Raw genomic sequence first — 23,857 nt, forward strand, 5'->3', positions numbered from 1 at the left:
TTATTTATCTGACAAGTTGCATTGAAAATGGGACATTTTGGGGGCATTGGGAATGTGGAAATCACATTTGACGGGAAAGACCATACAAAAATGTCCTTCAACTCAAGATTTATGAATCATTGCCTTTCATGCATTTAAATGTTATGTTTATGCAAATAACCGTCCAATTCAAACCATACCACAAGCCAAGCACATCAGCGTGCAGCTGGGAGCCCCTTTATAGATTTACTAAAATATTGACTAAACACTGGTTTAGTTTGGCCGAGGCAGTGAAGGGAAAATTTGATCTCATGTAAATCATTAAACACTGATTTGGAAAACTGTTGCTGGTTTTCACCATGAAAAAAAACGTTTATGAGGAGAAAAGCCACAGAAATGTCACGGTTTTGCTATTTGCAAAGACAACAGGAAGGAAGTTTGGAAAAATCCTCTTCCCAGAAATCCTTTGGTTAAGAAACTGTTGGGAGATCCAAGACTGGATGTAATTCATGGCACCTGCAGACATTCAAGCAGCTGAATCATATGGTGAACTGTTACAGGAAACACATTTTCTGTGTTTCACAAAAAGATCACAGTGTTCTTCTAGTGATCTGGGAGAATATACTGTATGAACATCTGCCAAATAAAAACCAAGAGAGCTCAGACTGTTCTTTGCATTAATAATCACAATCCTTTTTTTCTTAAAGGCTGATGTTTTTTAATATGGTTGTTTATAAATACAAAAGAATTAAGCATATTTTCCAGATTTTACGAAAACTACTATCACAAACTAGCCTGTGGGTGGTGTCTGATGACATCTTAGAAGACCAGAAAAGTTAATGGAAAATATTTGCATGAGAAAATGAATGTCTGAATTAAGCCAAGCAGGAAGACAGTTCCTGTGCTTGGCATGGCAGACTACTGCTAAAACAGCGTGCATGTGTGTGAACGGATAGCAACAGAGGCTGCTCCTAATCGCTGCAGTGGTTTTCTTCTCGTTTTGTCTTTGTACAATTCATAACCAGCACGTTGTTCTGCTGTCCTAAGCGTTCTCTTCCCTAAACCCCAAACAATGAAATCCTGACACAGATTGCGTCTGCAATGGAACTGGTAAGCGCCTCGTAAATGAAGCAGTATGTCAATACTTCTTCATTTACGAGGCGCTTACCAGTTCCATACGCTCTGGAGGCAGAAAGTGCTGAAGCCCTGTGATGTCTTTGCTGTCCTGTCTGACTTTACAGGCCAAACCATTGATGTGGTGAAAATACAAAGATAATACGCTTTAATAATACGCTTGTGTCATGGTCAGAGAGCAAAAGAAAGTCACCAGGACACACAATTACACACGCTGACTGTCGTCGGTTTGAAAATGTTCAAGGACACCCAGTAGACTTAACATGGTGATATATGTATAGCAGAGGGAGAAAGATGTCCTCCAGAAGAGACGTCACCCAGTAAGATATTTCATTTGACCTCATATGAAAGCTAAATACCGATAACAGAAGACTAATAACACTTGTTTGTTGGGAGGAATTTGTACAGCATCTGTGAATATTGACTCATGTGAACGAGAGATGATTGCACAGTAAACAACAAGATACAAGTCTACAGCCACACTAGCAGCTTGAGAGGCTGTTTGAACTGGTACTCTGAGCTCAATAGATCGGAGCAGGGATGAGTAATATAGCAGTAAGTTAGTTCTACAACCTAGAATATGTCAGATAACGCCCGGCTAGTGCCCGTCTAAAGCTTTTATGTGTCTAAACTGTTGCTGCCTTTTGCTTAGAGGTGATAGACATGAAGCCATAGCCATGTGTTTTTTTTTATAGTATTACGTTAGCTATTGACTCTTGAAAATTGCATTTATGCTTAAACTATAAAAGTGTTGTAAATATGCCAAGTTTCTGTCCAGAAAAAGACGAAAGATTTTCTCCCTGCGGCTTCTTTGCCCCTCAGCAAATACATTGTTCTGCTATTATTTATTTCTATCCCTTGTGAATCTGCTCTTTCATAACTGTTTAAGTGTTAATTTACACTTCCTGCTGTACACAAGAAAATTCACTGATAAGATCTTCATGTTTTGCAGAATGAATGATAGCTATAGAGTATTTGTGGTTTCGCCATATTATGGCTATCTCTCTCGGAACAGCGAGCTCTCCCTCCCTAATTCACAGAGTTTGAGACACATAGTAGGAAAAACAGTAACCAAATATTAGAAATTACCTTTGGGTTTCAGCCAGACAGACAGACAGCCATTTTTAAACAATTTGCACTTCGAGGAGTGTGCGTTTCATCAGAGAAAAGTAGCTGAACTTGTTTCTGCTTTTGACAGCATGTTTGTGTTCTCCACTCTAGGCTGAATATTCTCGTGCAAACATTCCACTGTTTCATTTCTGGCCCGTAGTTTGTGAGGCGTCCAGACAGATAGCTTTTGAGGCTTTCCACTCATGATAGCCAGCATCTCCTTAAAATGTCAGCGGGGAATTCACAAGCACAAGACCACCTGAACACATTTACATGGTGTCACTTTGCCTGATTGATACCAGCACCTTGCAATTGTGAAAATTACCATCATAGGACTACATTTTCTTCCAAAAAATATTTCAAGTATTACAGAGCAAACAAAACTCATGTTAGCTTAAAATGCTAAGAACACTCAATCTTTCTTACTTACAGGTATGTGCTCGGCAGAAAGTGTTGGCAAAATGGGCGATGAGAGAAACCACTGTGTCTTGAGGCCAAGGTGGAATACTGTGAACATGCAACACTTGATGCTTTTTCTTCCATATTTTATTTAAAGGTCCCATGTCATGGCCATTTTTATACTGATCATAATTCCATTGTTGAGGTCTACTAGAATAGATTTACATTGTTCAATGTTCCAAACTCACATGGTTTCTCATACAGCATCCCTGTATAGTATGTGTATTCACTCTCTGTCCTAAACGGCTTGTTGGAGCTCCTGCCCCCCCCCCCCCCCCACACGCCCCCTCCCTATGAGTCCACTGTGCTCTGATGTGTGTTTATGTGTTACAATGGCGTTTGTTAGCAACCAGAAAAGGACACCAGTAATGACAAACAGATGAGAATGCTGCATGGGGTCTGGGTGCCGTGTTGGCGGGACATTGCGGCAGAAAAAGCTGCATAACACACAAGGGGACGGGTAATAACCGGAAAAGCATGACATGGGACCTTTAAAATGTCAAAACAAGATATCTTGCTCTTAACGTTTCCAAATTGTATAGCTTCTCTTCTCCATCTCCGAGAGCTTCAAAGATCATCAGGTATGCAGTCTGAGGTTTTCACTTTATGGTCAGTGGAAGGGGAAAGGGTGTAGAAGGAGCCTCAAACCCATAAACCCCAGACTTAGTATTGGAAGAGCCAGCAGGCTGGAGAGGCCAATGGTTCCATTTATAAGAGCAATTGATGAGGAAAATGGGGGCAACAGGGTCTGCTTTCAGAGACGGAGTAAAAACACACACGGCTGCCAAACGCTTGATTGTTGAGTCTCAATGGGAACCAGGAAAGGAAGACAATCAGACATATCTCTTTAGTCCAGAAGCAGCACACATTGAAACATGTCTATTCTGATGTGCTGATAAGATACATGAAGCCAATACAAGCAAAAGCAATGTAGTTCAGCATTTACCTCCCAACATGCTATGTCTATTCTATTAAATTCCTTTTTTGTAGGCTTTGAAATCAATGACGGTCTGGTCAGAACTAAATGTGAATAAAATTGCTTCCTTTTCTGACTGTGTGTTTTTACAGTGATATGTCAAAATGTATTTGATGGATTGCTCTTTTATGTAGAACAGAAATGTGTGGTCTCCAGAGACTCTGGTGATCCCCTGACTTTCCTATAGTGCTACCAGGATGTTCCTTGTATTTTATGTCTGCATTGGAGATTTGACAGCAAACGAGGGAAGATAGACAATGGGAACGACATGAAAACAAATGTTGTGGAGTGAAATTCTTCAAAATAGTTTTAACATAAACTGACATTCATGGTTCCCATTTACCTCTGAATTGTAGTGGAGTAGACGTACAAAGACGCAAAAGTTAAAATACTTAAGTTAAGTACTTAAAAATAAGTACTTGCTACTACCACCACTGCAGGTATGTCATGTGTGCTTGCAGCCCATAATCCACACTATAGATTAAATAAAGCGATGATAATTCTGTTTCCTATATGTTTCGTTTTTCCCTTTAAAAAATAACAAAAATAACCAATGCAAATATGGTTAAAGTACCGGATCAATAAGCAGTATCGGTAAGAGTAGTACCGTTAAAATCGTACCGATACCCATCCCTACACACAAGTCATTGATAGGCTATGTGTGGAATAGGAATGGAATAGTGATGTGATTATTTGCAACCTGCTGTACAAATAGTAGTTAATGTTGATTAATATATTTTTATTAAAAAAAAGTAGGCCTACTTGTTTCACAGTGGCACAGGATCATTGGCACATACAAGCACTTTTTTCATGTTCAATCCATAATGACATATGCAATTATAGTTGGAGCTTTGTGTTTTATCATTATTATCAGATTAATCCTACCCATCTCGGTGGGAACCAGGTTAGGACTCTCTAAAATATTTCCAATTACCCTATGGGGACCCCAACTAGAAAAGTTTCCAAACAGGGGGGCACAGCATGTACATTAATGATGATTGAGTAGCCTATTGAGAATACTTTTTTCCAACAACCAGGCCTATACAAACATTAATGTCCCTCAGGATGACTTGTATTCCCTTACAAAAAGTAAGGGGGGGGCCATTGTCAGAACTGCATCATAGTTACCCATCGGCCTTGTATCGCTTTAATGCTAATTAGCAAGTTAGCATGCTAACATGGCAAATATGTTATACCTGATTAATATCATTGTATATGTTAACATAATAATAATAATAATAATTCCTTGCATTTATTATAGCGCTTTTCCAGTGCTCAAAGCGCTTTACAGATACACATTACACATATTTTTTATACATGCAATGGTCACTGTGGACAATACCCACAGGAGCAAGTTCAGGTGAAGTGTCTTGCCCAAGGACACAACGGCTTTACAGACGCAGCAGCGGCGGGTTTCACCCCTTGATCTGATGATCATTGCACAGCGCACTGCGCCACACCGTCCATCTTCACGCCTCAAAGTCATCGAGGCGCTTTTACAAGTACACATTAGTATCATACATGTACTGTGTACTGTGTACTGTGTACCCACAGGAGCAAATCCGGGTGAAGTGTCTTGCCCAAGGACACAACGGCCTGACGCAGTGGCAGCAGGAGCGGGTTTCGAACTGGAGTTCCCCAGCACCCCCCTTGATCTGAAGATCAGATGCACAGACCACTGCGCCACCCGTGCCAACATGCCAACATAAGCATTTAATTTAAACACAATGCCGTACCTAAGTGTAGCCTCCTAGCATGCTAGCAGGTCTGTTAACTGTCTCTTTTAAAGTTTACATGGAAGTGGTTCTATGTCCAAACCAAATGTTTTCCTGCTCATTCTCTGCAGCTGTGAAATGTGTTTGTATATTTCACTCCTTAAACCTCTCTTTCAACAGTTCAACTTACTGAATTTTTTTTTTCTAATAGACATTTTTCATGTTTAAGGCCTAAATGCAATACACTGTTAAATGACAGCTGTCAGTTCACAGATGCAATACATAGTTGCCAATCAGTAGAATTGTCCAGCAAATTATTATACCAATTAAACCAATTAATATGTCAGTGCCATTCTACAGCCTCTCTCCTGTGAACCTGAAGCTATTTTGAGTTGTTGCTTTTACCCTTTTTCCAAACCTTAGCGTGTCTAAGAATGTCATCCAGCTGCTTGCTAGGTCCTTGTAAAATGAAAACACCTGTCCCGAGTGTTTAGCGAGAGGACCAAAATCAGAAATGCATTATGCCTTCTCGTGGTTTCCCCTCTTAGAGTGTCAATCAAAGAGAAGAAAAAGGACATGTTTCCCTGAATACAGCTGCAAAAACCTTTAGGAAGATCACAGTCCTTGAGGAACATCTGGAGCCTTCATGAGGGCCAATATTACATTTCCATACTTTTACTATGAGTTTCCATAACATGTAGGTATTTGGATCAACAATACCAATGCCAGTTCCACAGGGTACATTACTGCAATGAAAGACTAGCTAGAATATACCCCTCTATTAACGCCTTCCTGTCTCTTCGTATTTCTGGTCCTCCCAATTTGAATGCCTTTCGGGTCTTTGTAATACGTGCCTTTTAGACCCAACCCAGTCACGAACATCTTGGAAATATCAACTATATAAACTTATACTACAAATGCGTAAAGAAAGCAATAACATTAAATAACCTCATAACATGGATGTTACATAACATGGACCCCGCGACCCGACCACGGATAAGCGGGAGAAGATGGATGGATGGATGGATGACATGGATGCTAAATATTTTAAATTGGAAATCTAAGAAACAGGAAGTTTTATCATTGCTCCAGCTCAAGAACGTAAGATGAACATTGTGTGAGCTCCATTCATTGAATATGTAAAGCAATGTATGTGATACACCTAGCTGCCACCTAAAAATGTTTTTATTTTTTGTTGTTTGTTTTTGCCTGTCCTTGTTTGTCTACCCTCCCTCACACTATAAAGTGTCTTTGAGTCCGAGAAAAGTGCTATATAAATATAATGTATTGTTATTATTATTGCATCTTTTTTTTAATATATTTGTATGTGGCTTATTTTTGTCTTTTCCCCAATATTAGTGTTTGGTCAATTGCAAAATTGTATTGTACTTACTTGATGAGTGGATCCCAGAAGGAATGGATAGGGGTCGATTAAGTCCTTACAAGTTTGGTAAGTTTGAAAAGTATATGTTTACATCATTCCTATGCAAAAGTCCTTTAATAAAGTTTGGAAAAAGATAAAAATGCAAAACAAAGTACCTCATCGTTGAACTTTATCTAATACATTTTCTAACTAACAGTCCAGCAGCATTTTCTCTGATGTCTTTTTTTCAGGGAGGTGAAATAGAAAACGTCTCCAACAGCAAACTGATAAACAGCACATCCACCATGAACTCGATCTCTCTGGATAACTGATACCTCCGAGGTTATTTTTGAGCACAGGATTGCGCATCAAACATCTACAAAATGATGTAGTCGATTAAACCAAATAGATCTAGACTCCAGAAAACAAAATGCTTAACAATGTCTTCACCTCGATAAAATCCTAACCCTGTGAAGTCTGCACATCTTGGTGACGTTAAAAGATGACTTTTAACTGTAAAGTAAAACTTTGCTGTACACACTGTTCTGCCTCGAGGTAAAATACGCCAATTTGAGATAATTTCTTAGGAATGGACGTGACACGCATAAAGTGAGTAAACGCATTAAAGTGCGCTTACTGTGTGAATGTATACAGAGAAGCGACAGCAGAGACGTGAATTTGACTGTGCACAGAGACGCCCCCCCCCACACACACACACACACGCACGCACGCGCACACACACACACATACTCACAGGAGGCAGAAAGAGGCGCTATAAAAACGTGGCTCGGTATTTGAGTGTCAGTGGGGATCATTTACAACCGTCAAGCCGCCATGAAGGACCCAGAGGGATACAGTCTCGGGAAATACTCCGCTAAGGAGGTGCATTGGACTTTATGAAGGGGAAACAGGATTTCTGATCTAAAGGAAAAAGACATCTGTGGAATTTCCTGAAAGTGTTTGTTTCTGGATGATATCTGTTGGACAGTGAAAACTATCTTCATGTTGTTCAGCTGGACTGGGAAGGATATCTATACTATGTAGTGGTAAGATATTTCTTTATTTTAAAGCAAAATAACAGGCCTTAAGTGAATTTGTTCCTAAAGCAAAATGTGGCTAACTAAATCGGATAGATTGCATGTTTTTAAATGTCTGACTAAAACTCGGCACATAGCGTTTGTATTATCACAGTGAGCATTGTATTTCTGTACTTTCTTACAAACTGCAACATTCTGCAAAGAGCAAGACCAAGAGCAAATGTATGGTGTTTTTCTTTTTAAATCTGAATATTTAGACTGTTTATTTCTTTCTCTTAATTCATTGAGTCAACATAAATATACATTTACTTACACAATATGTTATTTTTACACTTATAGCATTCCTACAATGCTTGAGTAAAAAATATATAGAAGTTAGCAAGTATAATGGTTCACTTACATGTATTTGCATTTTGCACATATAAGTAAAAAAAAGGTGAACAAATGTTTTCTGAATAAATGTCTGTTTCTATAATACAGTTAAGTACAGAACATCAGCTTATAGGTTTATTTTTCTTTACATCACATTGGACTCCTTTAGACAAAATAAGATAACGGTAAGATGAAATAGAGCTATATTTATCATAAGGGACATTTATGAAAAATCGGATATATATTATTTACTCATTCTCATTCATTTATGCCTACATTGCTTAGCCGTGATGTATTTTAATATGCAGGAGTGTGTCATTGTCCTGTTCGTGACCTGTGTTTGACCTCCAGCCAAACGCAACCTAAGTCAGTCTCCACTCACAATCATGCTACACTGCAGCTCTGACACTTACCTTGGGATTTTCCATGATAGCTGGACACTATTCACAGGGTAAACAGCTGTCAAGTCATGTTTGAAAGAGCATTATGAAGAAAAATGTATTCAAGTATTTAACTAAGTATTGTTTATTATTAGAAGTCCCTCAACCTAAAGGCACGGAACAAATATTAACATATCTAAGGCCTATTTAAAGTTTCCTTATTTGAAGTTACACAGCTTTGATGCTTCTAAATGGACATATATGGGACATTTTGGAGTGGCATGTTAGTCAGTGTTTTCCACCACATCAATAAGGCACCATATAATTGAATTTATATGATATCATTGTGTTGTATTCCTAAGTGTGTGAAGGAATACAACACAATTATATCATATAAATTCAATGATATGGTGCCTTATTAATGTGGTGGAAAACACTGACTAACATGTCACTCCAAGATGTCCCATAGATGTCCATTTAGTTTCAAATCTGTTAAGTTTACAGTTTCAGTTTTTGACATAAATGTTCACTTATTTTTATTTTTTCACTTTGTTTTCTCTTAAGATCCACAGCTCATTTGGTCTTTCTTCTTTGTCTTGCAGCCTCCCTTAACTATGGACCTCCTTCCGTTCACAGTTCAGTGATGTTAGCTTTGAGCCATTACAACTCCTCATCCTCCCCGCTCCTCTCTCGGTCCTCTAATGACAGCGGGGGGAAAGTGGAGGCCAGGGTGGCAGTTGAAGGGCTGTCTCAGCAGGGAAACCTCACCCTGCTGCAGCCCACCACCAGTGGAGTCATTGTGGTCATACTGTCCATGACACTGGGCATCATCTCCAACATCGTGGCCCTCTTCATCCTGGCCAATGCCTACTCCCAGCAGCGCCGGCGCAACAAAGCCACATTCCTTCTGTTTGCCTCTTCTCTGGTGTTTACAGACTTCATTGGGCACGTGATCCCTGGTGCCCTGGTGCTCAGACTCTACCTCTCTGGAGGCGTTCACCCTGATGACTTCAACTCCTCCGATGGGATGTGTCAGTTCCTGGGTAGCAGCATGGTGTTCTTCGGCCTGTGCCCACTCTTCATGGGCTGTGCCATGGCTGCTGAGCGCTGCCTGGGTGTCACGAAGCCTCTACTGCACTCCTCTCTAGTCACCAAAACACGTGCAAAGATCTGCCTGTCTGCCATCTGGCTGGCGGCTCTGTGTGTGGCCCTGCTGCCTTGCTTTCAGCTGGGCTCCTACGCCTACCAGGACCCAGGGACCTGGTGTTTCATCAAAGTGCTCAGTGACACTCAGGAGGTGGACATGGCGTTCGTGGTGCTGTTCTCTGGGCTGGGGTTGGCCTCACTGGCTGTGGCGCTGGTGTGTAACACCATCAGTGGACTGACCCTGGTGCTGGCGAGGCTCAGGAGGAAGCCTGGTTCGCATCACTCAGCAAAGTCTCATGATATAGAGATGGTGGTGCAGCTGGTCGGCATCATGGTCACCTCCTGCATTTGCTGGAGCCCTCTGCTGGTGAGTCATAGAAGGTACAATGAGAGGGGATGAGCACACAAGGTTGGGCGATAATGAGATCACTTCACCTTTCTGCTAGGTATGCACTGGCACTCAGAGCACTCATTTAGAAAAAGTGCTATTGTATAAGTAAAGGTCTTTGGATTTGTTGTCCCTTTCTTATGATGCCTGTAGTTCGATAACAGCATGTCATTTTCACACAGCTGGAACAATGTATGTATGATCCAGGTTATTTTTCAGTGGCTATCTCTGCAACATAATACATATTTATTTATTTAACTGTTTTACAGTGTTGATAGAAAGTTTTAAAACAAACTTTTGCCCATTGCAAATTAAAGAGCTATTATGCTCATGTTCAGGTTTCATATTAGTGTGTTGTTCCTCCACTGTGACTTGTTAGCTCTCTTTATTGTTCTCATATTGCCTGTGCTGCAGCATCTCTTTTCACCCTTGTGGGAGAGAAAATCACTCTGAAAGGGAGCTTTTGAATTTGATCATTTAAGACGGACTTTTATTAATCCCTCGTGGGGAAATTGTTTCTCTGCATTTGACCCATCCTAGTGTTAGGAGCAGTGTGCTGCCATTTTGAACGGCGCCCATTGCAGACCGTTTACATGCAGCAAATCTATAACATACTACAGGATAGGGAGAACCAAACGCATCATAGGGCTCCTTTAAGTATTTTTACTACCCAGAAAGCATTATCTTTTAAGACTACTTGCTGAATACAAGTAGGAAAATAGCAACAGATTAAAAATATTTAAAAAATAATACACTGGTGTAGACCATACAAATATTGAGCGTTTTTCTTTTTATGGATGCTCACTATCCACTTGACCTTCCTACAGTTTAACGAAGTCAAATAGGCCTGAAGTAACTAAAGGAAAACCACTAAAACCAAATTCAGACAACTTCGTGTCAAGAGGAAGAGATTCTACAAACAAACACTGAATGTAAAATCTGCTGCATGAATTCTCCTTCAAATTGGGGCAGGCAGAAGAATATATTATATATATCATAATTGTAACAAATCACTAAATGAAGTAGTCTAAAGAGCAGTAGTGGAATGTAATCAAGCGGATTTACTCAATATTTGTACTTTTGTACATCTCGGATGTAAATATTCTACTTTTTTACTCCACTCCATTAACTTTAGAGCTTTACTAACTTTGCAGGTTTAAATTGATAGTACATAACATTCATTAAGTAACAGATTGTGATGGATGATGATTATAGGTGAATCTATCCAGCAATTTATAAGGTACAAACTAGCCACTCATTTACAAGCTTCAACATTAGTGTAATGAAGACATTAATGCATCCATGATTATAATCCATTTATATAATCAACATTATACTGAAATAAAGTGTTTTGCCTAATGACTATAGTGTTACTTTTGGTACTTCTACTTAAGTAACATTTTGAAAGTGAGACTTTTTTGTAATAGAGTGTTTATACATCTGAAAACATATTCCACTACTGATGAAGAGATTTTTCTAACATGTTTCATGTATCATGCTGATACGGGTGCGAAAAATAACATAATGTGTTGGATGTGATAATACAACAAAATTATATAAATTATTTGTAACTTATGCAGTAGTTTTACCCTCTCATCATGTTGTAATACAAGATGTTCACCCCTGCAGATCTTTAGCCTGATGTCGGCGATCCGCTCCTACACAGGATCCATAGCAGAGGACCTATCCAGCTATAAAACCCTGATGGTGATGGCCGTGAGACTGGCCACATGGAACCAGATTCTGGACCCCTGGGTCTACATCCTGCTGCGGCGCACCATTCTCCGCAAAATCTACCTCATCGCTAAGTGCCAGGCAGGAATGAGGGGGACTATCATCGGCCGCTGGGAGCCCACCTCTTTCCCCAGCTCAGAGAAGTATCAAGTCAACCAAGTTTGAGCTGAGGGAAGCTGATAAGTACTTTGTCCTCAGGTGAACATTTACAGAACCCTGAGAATAAAGAAGAGAGACCAACATAGAATATCTTTTGGGCTGGAAATGCTTAATATAATCAAAAGTACCTCTCTCAAACTCCATCAAAGTGTACCCTTGAGTTCATTGTCTGACCCTAATGGAAGCTAGCTAATGCTATTGTTTTGCACATAAACCTTTTATAGTTTTCTTGTAATAAGTGAACATTCCTTGGTAATTTTGTATTCTCATTTGGAAACATGAAGGGCCACAGAATATGAACACAGAAGTGTGATACTGCGCCACTCATGTAGGGAATGAGTAATGTTTTATTTCATAACTTCATTTTAACCATCATTGGAAGTAAAAAAATAAATTGCACGTCTCTTGCTCTTACATTTATGTGGAAGAATTGAGCTGCACCAATATAACCACCAGAGTGAGCTCCAGAGTAAAGCAGAAGTACTTGGATTGTGTTCAATGTTAATAATCTGCTGAATGTATTTCATGAAGGAATGTAAATATTCAAGTATTGTGGAGTGTATGTACTGTAAGTTTACGTTTTAATATGCTTTCCATTTTTTTATACAGTAATGTATAATGTAATGATGTAATGTATTTTTTTGTAAGTTAAAACTTGAATTTTACCCTCGATTTTAAAGAAGATATGTAAAGACATTATAATTGAATGTAAATAAAAGAATGCAATGTGACCTTACTCTGAATTGAATTTAGTACTTAAGTATTCTCTCTGCTGTCCTGAGTATTAATGATAAAATACATCTTTATTGACAGTATGATCTGCAGCAGTAATTTCCTGCCGATTCCTTCTGGTCTTCACATTCCAGTGATGACAATAAAAAAGGACCAAAACAAATTATCCACTAAGGTCATGCGGGTAATAACATAATAAATCCAGAATATTGTTGAGCAAATATATTTGATTTAGTTGAGGATGTAAACTTGAGACACGCTTCAGTGCTTCAATGAAATACCATTATCACCAGCTTGGTATTTTATTAGTTTCCTTTCTGCATCACCGTCTGCCGGATAGAAAATAAAGCCTTTCTGACATATTGTTCATTAATTCATGTGACTCACTTTGAAGTGCTGAATTATAACTGGCACATCCTGAATTATGTTAACCACCTGGAGAATGTTATCTTAACTGTGCACAAATTCAATGAAGAACTATTTAAAGATAATGATATTTTAGAAATTTGCTTGAGGAGGTCAGAAGCAATTCATTCATAGGTGATTTATCTACTTGCTCTGGAGGCTCGCCCACATGAGACTTTGAAATCTCGCGGGACAAAGACGCCCGCAGCCTTGAGAGCGAGGTGAGGCGAGTTGGCGCAGTTGCTCTCCACGAGCTGCGGAAGCGAAATGCTTGATGGGAAACGGCTCGCTGGTATCTCGAGCTGAGCGCTCATTGGTGGTTTTTACCCCGTGCTGCTGATGAAACTCTCCAATTGGCTGGCAAAAGTTTGTTGTTGTTTTGTGTCAGTTTTACGTCGCCACATCCATTCCCATTTGTCATCATTGTTCCACAATGTTTATCATCATGAAATTAATATCTATATATTTTATACTATACTGCTATACCGTTTTCATACTTTATATATCTTAGCATATTCATACACACTGTTCATACTGCTCACAGGCTGATATCTAGTGTATTCATACCCCACTGTTTATTCATCATTCAATTCATTCTATATGTTATTCTGTAGATTGTGTACATTACTTTCCACTTCACTGCTTGTTGCACCTGAGAAGCTAAACTGCATTTCGTTCTCTCAGTACCTGTAATATGTGCAATAACAATAAAGTTGAATCTAATCTTGAGCAGGAACAAATGTATTTACTTAGTACATATCTGACATTAACGATTAAACACATTTGTGCATTCTTTATAAATGCAAACCGAGTCAAGCCGACTCCGGAGGTGGCGGTATGCACCTTAAAGTTGTTTGCAATCCGCTGAAAAAAACCGAGAGAAGAAGAAGAAGATGAAGAAGCCGGCCCATTCCCAAACCGCCCCCTACACCCTACCCCTACACCCTACACCCTACACCCTACCCCTACACCCTACCCCTCCGTTTGCGCGTTCACGCGGAGGGTCCGCCATATTGAGGGCTGGTCCAAAGCAATCAGGGCGGAGGCGTAGTGGGTTATAAAAGCCTCCGACAGCGAGTTTGCATGGATGCAGGCTTGATAATCTCACTCCACAGGTGTGCAACCGTTTTTCGGGCATGGAGGAAACAACGTCATACAAATGTGAGTTCCATGTGGTTATTTTTTTAAAGGATAAATAATACGTTGCCTTAACTAAAACATGTATTTATAAATCTACACGTGTTAATTTGATTTGCCAAGATTACATTAGATTTTTATTTTGAAGATGTACAAATCTAAATCGGAATCAAACTAACAACACATGTGTCAATTCATGTATCCATTCACTTACGAAATCGGTTTAAACTTAAGTGTGATTTGTAATGTCAGGGACTGTGGTAAAAACCAAGGCACTTATTGCTTTAAGAATGGAAAAGGATGACCTGTTTTGCAAAAAACGCAATGCTGCCAAAGAAGCATGGGAGTGAGTTATGCACTCAATTCATATGTTGTGCAATGAAAGTAATGAATGTGCACTGTGGGTCATTGCCTCAACACCAATATATATTATTTAAATATTCTATGATAACAGGTCAATCATTAAGGAACTGGACCTTGGGCAACATGTGTCTCACAAACAGGCCTCCAAGAAATGGGAGAACCTAAAAAAGAAATACAAGGTAAATGGTGTATTGTTATTGTAAAACATGTTTGTTTTTGAAAAAGCTGAACAAAGATTTCTAACATGCATTTGTTTGCAATAGGAACTTAAAAGGCCAAGGACTGGAACAGGGACTGATCAGGGGGAAGAAACCCCTGCCACACGGCCCTTCTTCATGGCCATGGATGAGGCCATAGGTGCAAGGCCTTCAATTAGTCCTCCTGTCCTTGTTGCCTCAGCCTTGGCAAACCCCACAATCCTCTTTGATCCGGAGGCTGCTTCCTGCTCCTCTTCCTTCCCCCCCCCAAATGTGGCTGATGATCCAGACCCCTCACCACCCTCATCACTGTCTGAGGCTGGAACCACCCAGCAGCCCCCCCCCAAAAAAAGAAAAGGTGCTATGGGAGTGCTGGAGTGCCTAGAACGCGAGGCAGAAAAAGAGGACGAACGCCACAGACAAATAATGCAGCACTCAGATACATTTCTAACCCTGTTCGAAAAAATGGTCGACAAAATGTGATTTATTTGTCCCCCCCCACCATTGGCCATTTCTATGTTGATTATTGATGTTACTTTAAAGACTTGTTTTTGTTCGCTTGTATTATTTATTTGGAAGACAATAAACCTAATTTAACGTACTGTCCTTCATGTCTTCAATATTGTATGGGATATAGTAAATACAGGTAGACGGGTGATGAAGGTGACATTGCGTTTGCTTGATTGTTAGATGGCTACATTGTTCTGTGTGGGTTTCATAATGTAGAAGGAAAAGTTGTGCACAAAGTAATGGTGTGCACGGAACTAAAGTGTTTTTTCCAAAGCCTGAAGATTAACCCTGAATATCAGCATCTTAAATAAAGATATGTGTGTGCGCTTCATAGGTATAAGGCATTAAAATATACATGCCATTTACGGTCTTAATTGCTCATGTCAAACCATTTGCAGAGTTTCACTCAAAAACAAAAGTGATTGTATTAGAAGACCTGTGTTCATTTTCTGAACCTTTGCTCTGTGCTCGTGATTGAATGATCCAAGAGGTAAGGACATTTGTCTCCAATTTAGGATTATGCAGAAAGACAATTCAGGAAAACCAAGTTTGAAATCAACGGTGCACAGGTTTATTTTATTTCACCTCTTTTCTCTAAAGTGAGAAGTGGAGCTCACTAAAACAAACAAAATTAAATCAGGTATGTGTGCACATCATTTCAAAAACACAAGTTAACAGACAACCACGTTTTGCCAAAAAAAAACACAAAAAAACAAAGTTCATTAGATGTAATTGTGCTCTCTCAGGTGTGGTGCCATTTGGACAGGAGCAGAGAGTTGTGCAGCAATCCTGTTCCTTAGGTGGTGTCCAGGACTTTCCTGTCCACATGCTGCGGCAGGGGGAGGACTCTGGTCCCCATCTTCAGGGGGGAAGGCTTCAGCATCCTCAAGGACATCGTTCATGTCTATGCACAGATTGTGCAGAAATGCACAACATGCAATGATGTCAGGGGCAAAGCTTGGACTGACCTCCAGCGCTTTGAAAAGGGTGGCCCTCCAGCGAGCCTTCATCCTTCCAAATGCTCTTTCCACCACAGACCGAGCCCTGGCATGATGCCTGTTGAATCTGGCCTGCACCTGGCCGCGAGGGACCTTGTAGGGTGTGAGTAATCCCACTGGTTTTTCCAGGCAGGGATAACCACCGTCCCCAAGGAGGAACCAACCAGCTGGGGGAAACAGTGCCTGGCAGAAGATGGGGCTGTTTCGCAGTACTCTGGCATCATGAACGGAGCCTGGATAGCCGATGAAGACATCCAGGAATCTCCCAGTTGAGTCACAGATGGCCTGCATCTGGATGGAAGGAAACAGCTTGTAATTGATGTACTCCTTGTGGTACTCGTTTCCTGGAGGTTTGATGCGAATATGGCATCCATCAATCGCACCAGCAGCACGGTGAAATGCAGGACTCTTTGCAAGCTGACAGAAGCCATCTGCAATCTCTGGCAGCTCATCTGCGGTTGGCAGGGAAATGAGGGTCTTCAGGTTGGCCTTTATCTTCCCGGTGACGTGTTTGATGATCCTGTGGACCGTCGATTTGGGAATCCCGAATGCTGAACCCACCACAGAGAGCGATAGTCCATGGGCCAAGCTGTAGAGGAGAACAAGCACCTCGATGTCTTGTCCCCATCCGTGGTCCTTTGGGGAGGAAAGCATCTGCACTAAATACACCACACTAGATCGCTTAACTCTAAAGTCCTTCTTTAGACAGGCTTCAGGGTTGGCATACACGGTGAGAATTGGGGCAGTAGCATTGAGCTGCATGTAAAGACCTTTGCCCCCCTGTAAAAGACAAACACAGGACACAGTATTGTTCAATAACTATACTCACACACACACACACACACACACACACACACACAGCTCTGTAAACAATTCTGAGAGCAAGTCAAATTAACCTTTCCTTTTTTATTCTATAAACTACTGACAACATTTCTCTGTGTTGGAATTATACAGACACTATACAGATATACACGTATAGCTTATAAGGAAAGACTAAATGATCAATCACAATATATCTAAATATCTATTTGTATTACACATACAAAGTTCATAGGCTACTATATAAGAAATAAAGTGAAGATAATTGTTGTATTAGCAATATTGAAATGTTTATCTGCCACTGGCACATCGCTAAAATGCGCCTCAACCTTCTGCGCCTTCTGTTGGATCTTGCCATTGCACCCGCTAACAGGCGACGGATAGCAACGCAGGTCAATGCAGCCGACAGATGTGGGTTGGACACCATGACGTCCGTTTCCGTTTCCGTTTCCTGCGGAGAGAGGGGAGGCCGTCCCAAAGCTTGCCGCTGTATTTATACCCTTAACCCTTAATGGAGGGAACTTCATTCAGCTGTGAGTGTGCCTACAGACGGAGTTCACTCCGTCACGGAGGGGGAGGGTCGAGGGAGTGGTTTGGGATTGGGCCGCCGTCTCCGAGCTGTCCGACTTCCAATAGAGTCTGTCTGCAGACCGCAGCAAGGAGGCGTTTCCTATAGGGCGTTTCCTATAGGGGCGTTTCCTATAGTGAACGACGGGAGCCGGCTCTCGCCCGCGAACGAGAGGTTTTTTGTTTTGTTTTTGCGGAGGGATCTAGATCGGCATGAAGGCACATTATGCAATGTGCAATGTGGACATTATCCCGCTTATTACACATGGCCACATTCTCAACAAAGTAACGACATGACTCCCAATAATAATTGAAATGCTTTTATGGATTTAGAAAAAGATTTTATTGATTTAAAAAATAGTTTTTTGTATTGATTTAAATTGACATGCATCCGCTAAGAAAAGTAGTCCGTTGTTACTGTTTGAACTAACGTAACAACGGCAGGAACTGCTTCTGTAGTGTTTTTGAGGAGCTTTTTGATTACAGATTTGAAAACATCGTTGCTTGCTTTAAAAGTAGCACAATTCATTATGTCAAACCTTGAAAGATATCCCTGCCCTAATGCAAAAAGTAACTGGCAACTATGTCGCCGTAGCTATGATGTCTATGTCTGGACCGCTGCGTAAAAAGGAGGGTTTCTGACCCATTACTTCTCTTCCTACTTTTTGTCCCCCTCTTCTCCCCGCTGCAGCCTAGCAGTTGATCTCAAAGCACGCTCCCCTCTCCTGCAGGGAGAAAAACTATATTTATATACTTTATATAGGTTGATACAGTAGCCCCTTTTTTTAAATAGTTTTTATAGGTGTTGCTATCTGTTTTGTGTAGCGTGGTTCTACAAGCAAGTCAATGCATTAATTGGGTGGTATCAGAGAGTTACACGGGTCTGTAAATGCAATGAAAACAATTGGCCACAGCAAATAATTTATATTAAACATGTAATTTTTACTTTTGAATACTTTAGTACAAAGGATGTCTTGAATAATTTAAGTGATATATGTGTACACATATAAATAATTAGTCAAAACAGGGCTACATTTGATTTAATTAAAAGGTATAATATGTGGTAAACTGAAGAGCCCTTTGGGAGCCGAAAGAGCCGGCTCTTCTTGGTGAGCCAAATGATCCGGCTCAGCAAGAAGAGCCGGAATTCCCATCACTAGAACAATGACTTCTTCTGCGAGGATTTATAAAAGCAGCTGGATAAAAAAAGTTAGGAAACGCCCCTATAGGAAACGCCCCTATAGGAAACGCCTCCTTGCTGCGGTCTGCAGACAGACCCATCTCCCGACTTCAGGCGAGCTTTTTGAGACCTCCCCCGGCTGCGATCGGCTACTCTCGTCTACTTTCGAGGCGAGCCGCAATGTGTCTCAAACAAGCCTAATGACTAACCAGCATGCAACGCACTAGCAAGACGTTGATCGCAACTGCGCAGGTCTGCGCAGGTCTTGCTTGTCTCAAACAAGCCTACTCCCTCCATCTGACAGGAGGGAGCCTCGTTGAGCTGCGAGTGTGGCTACAGACGGAGTTCACTCCATCACGGAGGGGTAGGGTCGAGGGAGTGGTTTGGGATTGGGCCTACATATACACTGTAGTAAAAAAGTATTATATTAACCTGTTAGGATTGTTCTACCTTCCCTTCTCTAAATAGTATTTGAACAAATATGCCTTGAGAGTTTTCACAATTAAATCAATGCAATTACATTTTTAATCACATTTCAAAGTTGAATTTATACAATTCATAAAAATCATAATGCAAACTTTCTTTGTAAAATGCATAATACTGATCATATTGATTCCAGAGTTGATGATTGTTGAAATTGAACATACATTAAAACCAATCAGTATCATATCATCACAGGCAGAAATAAAGGGGAATGAGGCTAGAATGCATGATCTGTTTGGTATTTTGAGCAAAACACTTCAGTTCATAGACATGTTTTTTATATATCTGAGACCTATAATATATGCCTAACAACAGTATAATAAGAGACCTTTAAAGTAACACACTGATTTTCAGACTTTAAAACACATTTATTTCAAAATGGTGGGATTTACCTGCTTCCCTGCTGAAAAAAACAGCTGTAAGGGGCTGAGAGGCAGGGTAGTGGGAGGCACCTACATTCCCAACAGGTGGCTCCACCCTCTTCCAATTAGCAGTATTGGGAGCAGGTGTGGAGACCTCACACCTGGTGCTAATCACTCCCTCAAGGGAGACAAAGCACACAGAGTTGCTCAGTTGTGTGTGGCACATGGAGGGAGCAGGAGGCTCCCAGTGTAAAGAAACGTTTTTTTGTAAGCTGGTAAATCGGTTAGCGGCCCGGCTACGTTAGCCTTTGTTTAATGGAAGGTATTTTTGGAGTTTGATAGCAATAAAGCCTTTTTTTGGATTTGAACTCTGCCTCTGTCGTGATTGCTGCACTACCACTTTCCTCTTTATCTGCCCAGTCCTGTTACACAGCGCCTTAGACCAACAAGGCTGGTCTGGCTGGTCAATATTAGGCTGGATTAGTTTGCTGGTTAAGAGGGGTTTTGGACACTTTAGCTGGTCAGGATAGCTGGTTTGGTCACAGTGGTCTAGCTGGTCGGGATAGCTGGTAAAAGCTGGTGGTCACAGTGTTCTAGCTGGTCACCATTAGCTGGTCAGACTGGTATGATCTTGAGTATAACTTTAACTGGGATTACTTGATGGTTAAGCTGGTCATATATGATGATGAAACACTCTCACCCAATTGCAGTAGCTCAATGAACATCTATCATTTCAGAGCACCTACCTTACCAGAAAGGTACCAGAATGTCTGTAAATAAATACTCATACATCAAATGATTAGAAGCAGGAAAATAATTTATAACACACAATGAACATTAACACACATTTGAAAACATTTTCAAAACACCCATACTTCATATTTTTAAGCAGTTTCCTTCCATTTTTCTCACAAGGTCCTCTATTTTTTGTGAAATGTAGTAACCGGCCAACTTCTCTCTCTCGGTCTTCTCCACGTTTTGTGAATTCAGCCATCCTCTGAAGCACTCTTGAAAAGAGAAAGGAAAAAACAGATTAACTTTTAGCTTTGTGTTATGATTACTTAAATATGTGCACTGTGAGATGAAAAAGAAAAATGTATCAAATTTAGTTTTGAACATTCACTGGGATTAGGTCTATTATCCACGCAATACACCGTATTTAATTTTTTCCTTAATTTACATTATTTAATTTCATATTCTGTTATCATATAATCATATAACTTTTTGCACTACTTTTTATTTTGTATTTTTGTATTTTATTATATATGTTGCATTGTTGGAGGAGCTCAGGTCAGAAGAATTTCATTGACATTTCTACACTGTAGCTGCTGAGCATATGATGATAAAAGCTTTGAATCTTGAATCCAACACTTTTCCATGGAAAATCCTAAATTGTAGGATAGTTTGGCCATAACAATGCTTTATGATTACATTTATAGTGAGAAGTGTATTTTACTTTCAGAATCTACCTCCAGTGGAGGTGAAGGATCTACAGTATGATAGATATATTACTTTACACCCGGAAGTATGTATTGTCATTTTTATTGTCGATAAATTGAGGGATATATGCTATATTTTATTAACACCAGTATGTACTTTATACTTTATACTTTGTACTTTGTACTTTGTACACCTCGAGTGTTTGTCTCTGCACCGGAAATAATTTAATTTTAAAGTTCAACCGCATATTATATGCGCCACACCTGCGTAACACATGGTGCCTCTGAACCATTTTTTAAGCGATTTGTAATCTATTCTTGTCGACTTGCAGCCTAAATACAAAGATAACTCCACTCTCCTACCACTGCTTACCTCTAATGGTAGAACTAGTGTCCGAGTCATAGGGTCCAGAACTGACTGAAGACATGTGGAACAGCGGACAGGCATGGTTCGATGTACAGGGAACTTTTTGAACCTTTCTGCAGCGATAAATAAAGAAGACATTAGTAATGATGGTAACAACAATAATATTAGTATAACTATTTATATAGCACTTACACAATTGCAAAGTGATTCTCACAACAAAAATAAAGAACAAAACAATAACAATAAAAAAACAAATGATTATAGGAATGTTAAGAGACAAAGAAATGATAAACATTCAGAGAGGCCGACTACAAAGCTAGACTCAATGGCTCTTGATTACATCAATGAGCATTCCCAATAGATGCTGTAGTATAAAAATAAATAGAATAGGTCCAGATTTCTTCTATTTTGTGTTGGATGATTTGTTGTATTGATTGCTGATGGATGTATATATATATATAGGGTTTATTCAACAGCAGTCAAGCATTAAGTTGCTAAATTAACGTACACTGAACTGTAAAACAACTTACCACTATTTAGGAAAGGCTCTGATCAGGAAGATTGACTAGTAGGACAGCAAAGAGGTGGAGGAGGTCTATGTACAACCATTGGTAGATGTTACACCTGAAAGAAAGATAAGGAAATAAGAGAAGACAGGAGGACAAACATCCTCTTAAGTAAAAGACCAAATCATGTCAAGCTTTAACCTGAGCCTGTTTTTTCAGTCTTTACAATGCACTGTTGGAAAATACCTTCCAAAGGCTACATTCAAACTCAATACCATTCTGGGTACCAAAGTGCTTTACCTGATAGAACCTGGATAGAACACGTTCCACACGGAGCAGCAACCATCCGGCTCGGCCTTTTGCTGCATATTATCTCCTCCCTCTCCACTGTTTCCAGTAGATTTCTACTGTCCAATCAAACTGAAATTCCCCAAAAAATCATATTAAAAAAGTAAAAAACAATAACTTGCTTTTGGCATTGAAATAGATTAGAATCGCACCTTTTTCCTGGATGTCAGGAAGGCCAGGAAGTCGTTCCCTTCAAGTCCGCATGGGGTGTCTTGATCGATTTCCGGGTCAAGTCCCGGAGGAGGGGAAGAGAGGAGTCGAGGAGGGGTATTGGGATGAGGCTCTTGTGTTTCGGTAGTGACCTATGGTAGTGACATGAAAATTGGAGACATGATTTTTTGAGTATAGTTTTTTTATTAAAAAACTGATACCCACAATAAATCTAAATATTCCAACTTCTGTTTGAATGTAATCATAAAGATCTTCTAAATACAGCATTGAACACATTCAAAAAAAATGTTTTAAGTGTTTATTTAATATTTACATAAATTGAAATTTTGATGTCAGGGTTGGGGACACCCAATAGAAAGTACCCTGGCTATAAATTATGTATTTGTACATATTAAGCTTATCACTATCTAATTTAATGCCTTGTGTTTAAATAGACCATAACATATTCTTAGTAAATATCTATATATGAATACTTAATTGTCTTGTTAAATAGTTTTTCTTGTTGTGGGACCACACTTTGTACTAATTCAGTAGAATGCCCCATATAGGGGAAATAAAACATACAGCCAACCTACTGATATAGATATATCAAATAAGACAGTATACAAATATGTACAGTAGGCCTATGTTTTATTTAAATATCTCTAAATAAAGCCCTTCGACCCGTAGTGGCTTTTATCACCGTAGAGAGGGGGGCGGCACCTTTTATGATGATTCATAGTGCACCAGTTAAAGCGTAGAAGAAGAGGAGCAGGAAAGTAGAAGAAGTCCTCCTTACTACGTTACCGCGAAAAGGTCTATACGCGTTTGTATTCGCTTTTGTCAAAGGTAAGCTCTAACTGCAAAGGCGTAACTTCTCTTGAAGGTAGTGGTACTGTGCAAAATAAACCCAATGATTACACGTTCACAAACATGGTACTGTTATTCTGGAAAGCGTTAGCTAGCTTGCTATCATCAAGTGAGATGCCAATGCTACACCGTTGAGATTAGCTAAGGTTAGCTTGTTAGATGTTAGCAAAACATGCATTCGGATAACTTGCCTACCATAATTCAGTACATTTTACAGTGGCCGCTGTGCCCTGACTAGAAACGTTTGTTTTTCTTCTGAAAGAGGTGGTAGCTTCCTGAAAGTCGTGACAGCATGGCCGCTGCAGAGCAGTGGGATGAGCACCAGGCGTATGAGGAGCTGCTGTACTGGGACGCCCTGATCCAGGAGGGCCACCGCCTCCTTCCGCACGACTTTGATAGGTACACAAGCACGCACTGCATGCACACAGCAAAGTAATGTAATAAGAAGTGTTCTTAAGATAAGATGTACCTT

At 40.1% G+C, this 23,857-nt stretch overlaps 2 protein-coding genes and 1 long non-coding RNA gene across 3 annotated transcripts; 1 reads left to right on the forward strand and 2 right to left on the reverse strand.

Moving 5' to 3' along the window:
* The first annotated feature begins 7,535 nt into the window (after window positions 1–7,535).
* LOC117454313 (prostaglandin E2 receptor EP1 subtype-like) lies at window positions 7,536–12,630 on the forward strand. The gene is made up of 3 exons (XM_034093502.1): window positions 7,536–7,782; window positions 9,128–10,038; window positions 11,689–12,630. Exons 2-3 carry the CDS (start codon window positions 9,169–9,171, stop codon window positions 11,956–11,958), a joined length of 1,140 nt encoding a protein of 379 aa, XP_033949393.1. The 5' UTR covers window positions 7,536–7,782; window positions 9,128–9,168; the 3' UTR covers window positions 11,959–12,630.
* Window positions 12,631–15,859: 3,229 nt separating this feature from the next.
* Window positions 15,860–16,987, reverse strand: LOC139434480 (uncharacterized). The gene has a single exon (XM_071204335.1). The coding sequence runs from the start codon at window positions 16,946–16,948 to the stop codon at window positions 16,019–16,021; it is 930 nt and encodes a 309-aa protein (XP_071060436.1). The 5' UTR covers window positions 16,949–16,987; the 3' UTR covers window positions 15,860–16,018.
* A 3,538-nt stretch (window positions 16,988–20,525) lies between these two features.
* On the reverse strand, window positions 20,526–23,781 carry LOC117443568 (uncharacterized). Its single transcript, XR_004551695.2, has 6 exons — window positions 23,581–23,781; window positions 22,518–22,667; window positions 22,318–22,437; window positions 22,042–22,135; window positions 21,518–21,624; window positions 20,526–20,712 (listed from the first exon to the last, which is right to left on the reverse strand). It is a non-coding gene; the product is annotated as an uncharacterized lncRNA (long non-coding RNA).
* Between the last annotated feature and the right edge of the window lie 76 nt (window positions 23,782–23,857).

This window comes from Pseudochaenichthys georgianus, chromosome 1 (assembly GCF_902827115.2).
Source record: "Pseudochaenichthys georgianus chromosome 1, fPseGeo1.2, whole genome shotgun sequence".
NCBI lineage: Eukaryota > Metazoa > Chordata > Actinopteri > Perciformes > Channichthyidae > Pseudochaenichthys > Pseudochaenichthys georgianus.

Coding starts and splice junctions, on each gene's coding strand:
- LOC117454313 (XM_034093502.1), top strand. CDS start 9,169: ATGTTAGCTTTGAGCCATTACAACTCCTCATCCTCCCCGCTCCTCTCT. Junction 10,039..11,688: donor TTTGCTGGAGCCCTCTGCTG/GTGAGTCATAGA, acceptor TCACCCCTGCAG/ATCTTTAGCCTGATGTCGGC.
- LOC139434480 (XM_071204335.1), bottom strand. CDS start 16,948: ATGCTTTCCTCCCCAAAGGACCACGGATGGGGACAAGACATCGAGGTG.